This window comes from Atta colombica, unplaced genomic scaffold, assembly GCF_001594045.1.
Source record: "Atta colombica isolate Treedump-2 unplaced genomic scaffold, Acol1.0 scaffold82, whole genome shotgun sequence".
Taxonomy (NCBI): domain Eukaryota; kingdom Metazoa; phylum Arthropoda; class Insecta; order Hymenoptera; family Formicidae; genus Atta; species Atta colombica.
In genome coordinates, this window is record NW_017259575.1 from 801,584 (window position 1) to 804,563 (window position 2,980).

The following is a 2,980-nucleotide window of genomic DNA, read 5'->3' on the forward strand; positions in this document are numbered from 1 at the left end:
TTTATATAAAAATTTATTTAAATTGTAATTTTTGAAAAAATTTACAGTGATGCTAACTGTATATGTGTTGATGAATTGGTCAAAACAGTGAACTGAAAGTGTATTGAAATTAATAAACATTCGAATATTTATTGGTAATTCTAATTTAAAATATAATTATTAAATCTTTATTTTAAGATGCAATTTTGTCTATATAGGACCGTATTGTATTATGGGATAAATTGAAAAAGGAATACGAGGAGACAATCGCAGCAAAGACTCCGGTGGATATAACTGTAACTCTTCCGAATGGGAAGAATATATCCGCGCAATCCTGGCGTACAACTCCTTATGACGTTGCGAAAAGTATTAGCCAAGGATTGGCAGATAATACTGTAATCGCAAAAGTTAACAATGAATTATGGGATCTTGACAGACCTCTAGAATTTGATTGCAAACTGCAGCTGCTAAAGTTTGATGATGCAGAAGGTCAGCAAGTGTTTTGGCATTCCAGCGCTCATATTCTTGGGGAAGCTATGGAAAGAGTTTATGGAGGCTGTCTCTGTTATGGTCCTCCTATTGAGAATGGCTTCTATTATGATATGTATTTGGGCGATAAGGGAATTTCCAACACTGATTTTCCATATTTAGAGGGTCTATACAAGAATATAATTAAAGAGAAACAACCATTTGAACGATTAGAAATGACCAAGGAAGATCTCTTGGAAATGTTCAAGTACAATGAGTTCAAAGTACGGATTATAAATGAGAGGATACAAACGCCTACCACTACGGCTTATAGATGCGGTCCGCTGATCGATTTATGTAGGGGACCGCACGTTAGACATACGGGAAAGATTAAGGCCATGAAAATCACGAAGAACTCTTCCACGTATTGGGAGGGAAATGTTAACGCTGAGTCACTGCAGAGATTATATGGAATAAGTTTTCCAGATACTAAACAATTGAAGGAATGGGAAAAATTTCAGGAGGAAGCGGCAAAACGAGATCATAGGAAAATTGGAAAGGAGCAGGAGCTATATTTTTTCCATGAACTTTCGCCTGGATCTTGTTTCTTCCAACCACGTGGCGCGTACATATATAACACCCTAGTCGACTTTATTCGCTCCGAGTATAGAAAGAGAGGATTTCAGGAAGTGGTCACCCCGAACATTTTCAATAGCAAATTATGGCAGACTTCGGGACATTGGCAGCATTACGCGGAAAATATGTTTTCTTTTGATGTGGAGAAGGAAACTTTTGCACTCAAGCCCATGAATTGTCCAGGTCATTGCATGATTTTCGACGTTCGATGCAGATCCTGGCGCGAACTACCGATCAGATTTGCAGATTTCGGCGTGTTGCATCGCAACGAATTGTCGGGTGCATTAACGGGTCTTACCAGAGTGAGACGGTTCCAACAGGATGACGCGCATATATTCTGTTCTATAGAACAAATTAAAGATGAGATAAGTGGCGCTCTCGACTTTCTGTGGCATGTCTATTCCATTCTTGGTTTTACCTTCAATTTATGTCTATCTACGCGACCTGAGAAGTTCTTGGGCGATATAAAAGTCTGGAATGAGGCCGAAAAAGCATTGGAGGAGAGTTTGAACGCATTTGGTCAACCGTGGAGCCTTAATCCTGAGGATGGCGCATTCTATGGACCTAAAATCGACATTACCATCCTGGATGCACTTAAAAGGCCTCATCAGACTGCCACGATACAATTAGATTTCCAGTTGCCAATTAGATTCAATTTATCTTACGTTAAGTAAGTATTCATTATAAACTTAAATTTTGATTTAAAAAATTTGAATATGAATTATTCATTTTCTTGTTGTACATTTATAGCGAAGCTGGAGAAAAAACTAGACCGGTCATCATTCACAGAGCTATTTTGGGCTCTGTAGAGCGCATGATTGCGATCCTAACCGAATCATATGGCGGTAAATGGCCGTATTGGATCTCTCCGCGACAGGCGATGATTGTGCCGGTAGCATCTCAATTCGATGATTATGCCTTTGAAGTGAAACAGAAACTCTGGGATGCTGGCGTTATGGTTGAAATCGACATCGATCCAAGTGATACTCTAAACAAAAAGATTCGTAATGCTCAGCTTGCACAATTTAACTTCATACTCGGTACATATTAAGCTCTTGATAAAATTATAAAAGAACTTGTATAGAATTGTAGATATATATATATATTATAGTAGATATATATATATTTGATGTTCTCGTTATCTTAGCATAATAACTAATAATGTTTTATTACAGTTGTGGGAGAGAAAGAACGTAATGCTGGCACAGTGAATATAAGAACGAGAGACAACGTAGTACACGGTGAAATGGCAGTGGATGAATTAATTACAAAGTTGAAAATTCTGAAAGTAACGAGAGATTCTAGCGGCGAATTAAAATAAAATCTTGATTCAGCAATTTTTTAAAGCAAATTTATTTATTTTTTGCACAATATTTTGCTAAAGCTATAACAAATTTAATAACGATATAAATCCATTTTTTTTTACAGAATGAATTCTTTTATATTTAAGAAAATGTACATTTTTAATTTTATATGTACAGATTATTCTCTTTCCATAAATATGAAAATTAAACTAGGGATTATTATTTATGTGCATTTTACGCATCATGCAGCATTTATTATCAATGTAATTAAATATTTGGTCATTCTTCGTATACATTGTGTTTTATAATATAGTGATTATCAATTACTATGTTTCTACATATTATGTATATATTTATAGGCAAGTGTTTTAATTTAATTGATCGCATTATATTGCGCACATGTATTGCTCCACAGAAGCTGCATTTGCGCATGAATTTGCATTAAATTAAAACAAACTTGATTTATTTTATTGTTACGCAATGATAATCATGATTTAACAACATTTCTAAAAATAGTCTATTTCGTGTCTCTCTGATCAATATTATTTATATGTCACAGTTAAAGTATTAATTCACTGAATGTATATATATAT

The 2,980-nt window shown here is 34.9% G+C and overlaps 1 protein-coding gene across 2 annotated transcripts in view; it reads left to right on the forward strand.

The window, feature by feature from the left end:
* The window catches only part of LOC108692746 (threonine--tRNA ligase, cytoplasmic), a 3,339-nt gene extending 927 nt beyond the window's left edge, over positions 1–2,412 (forward strand). For both annotated transcript variants that reach the window (XM_018201156.1, XM_018201155.1), the window contains exons 3-5: positions 198–1,753; positions 1,834–2,123; positions 2,259–2,412. In XM_018201156.1, the coding sequence (XP_018056645.1) occupies positions 198–1,753; positions 1,834–2,123; positions 2,259–2,404 (1,992 nt within the window). In that variant the 3' untranslated portion in view covers positions 2,405–2,412. The remainder of the gene's footprint in view (positions 1–197; positions 1,754–1,833; positions 2,124–2,258) is intronic.
* The last annotated feature ends 568 nt before the right edge of the window (positions 2,413–2,980 follow it).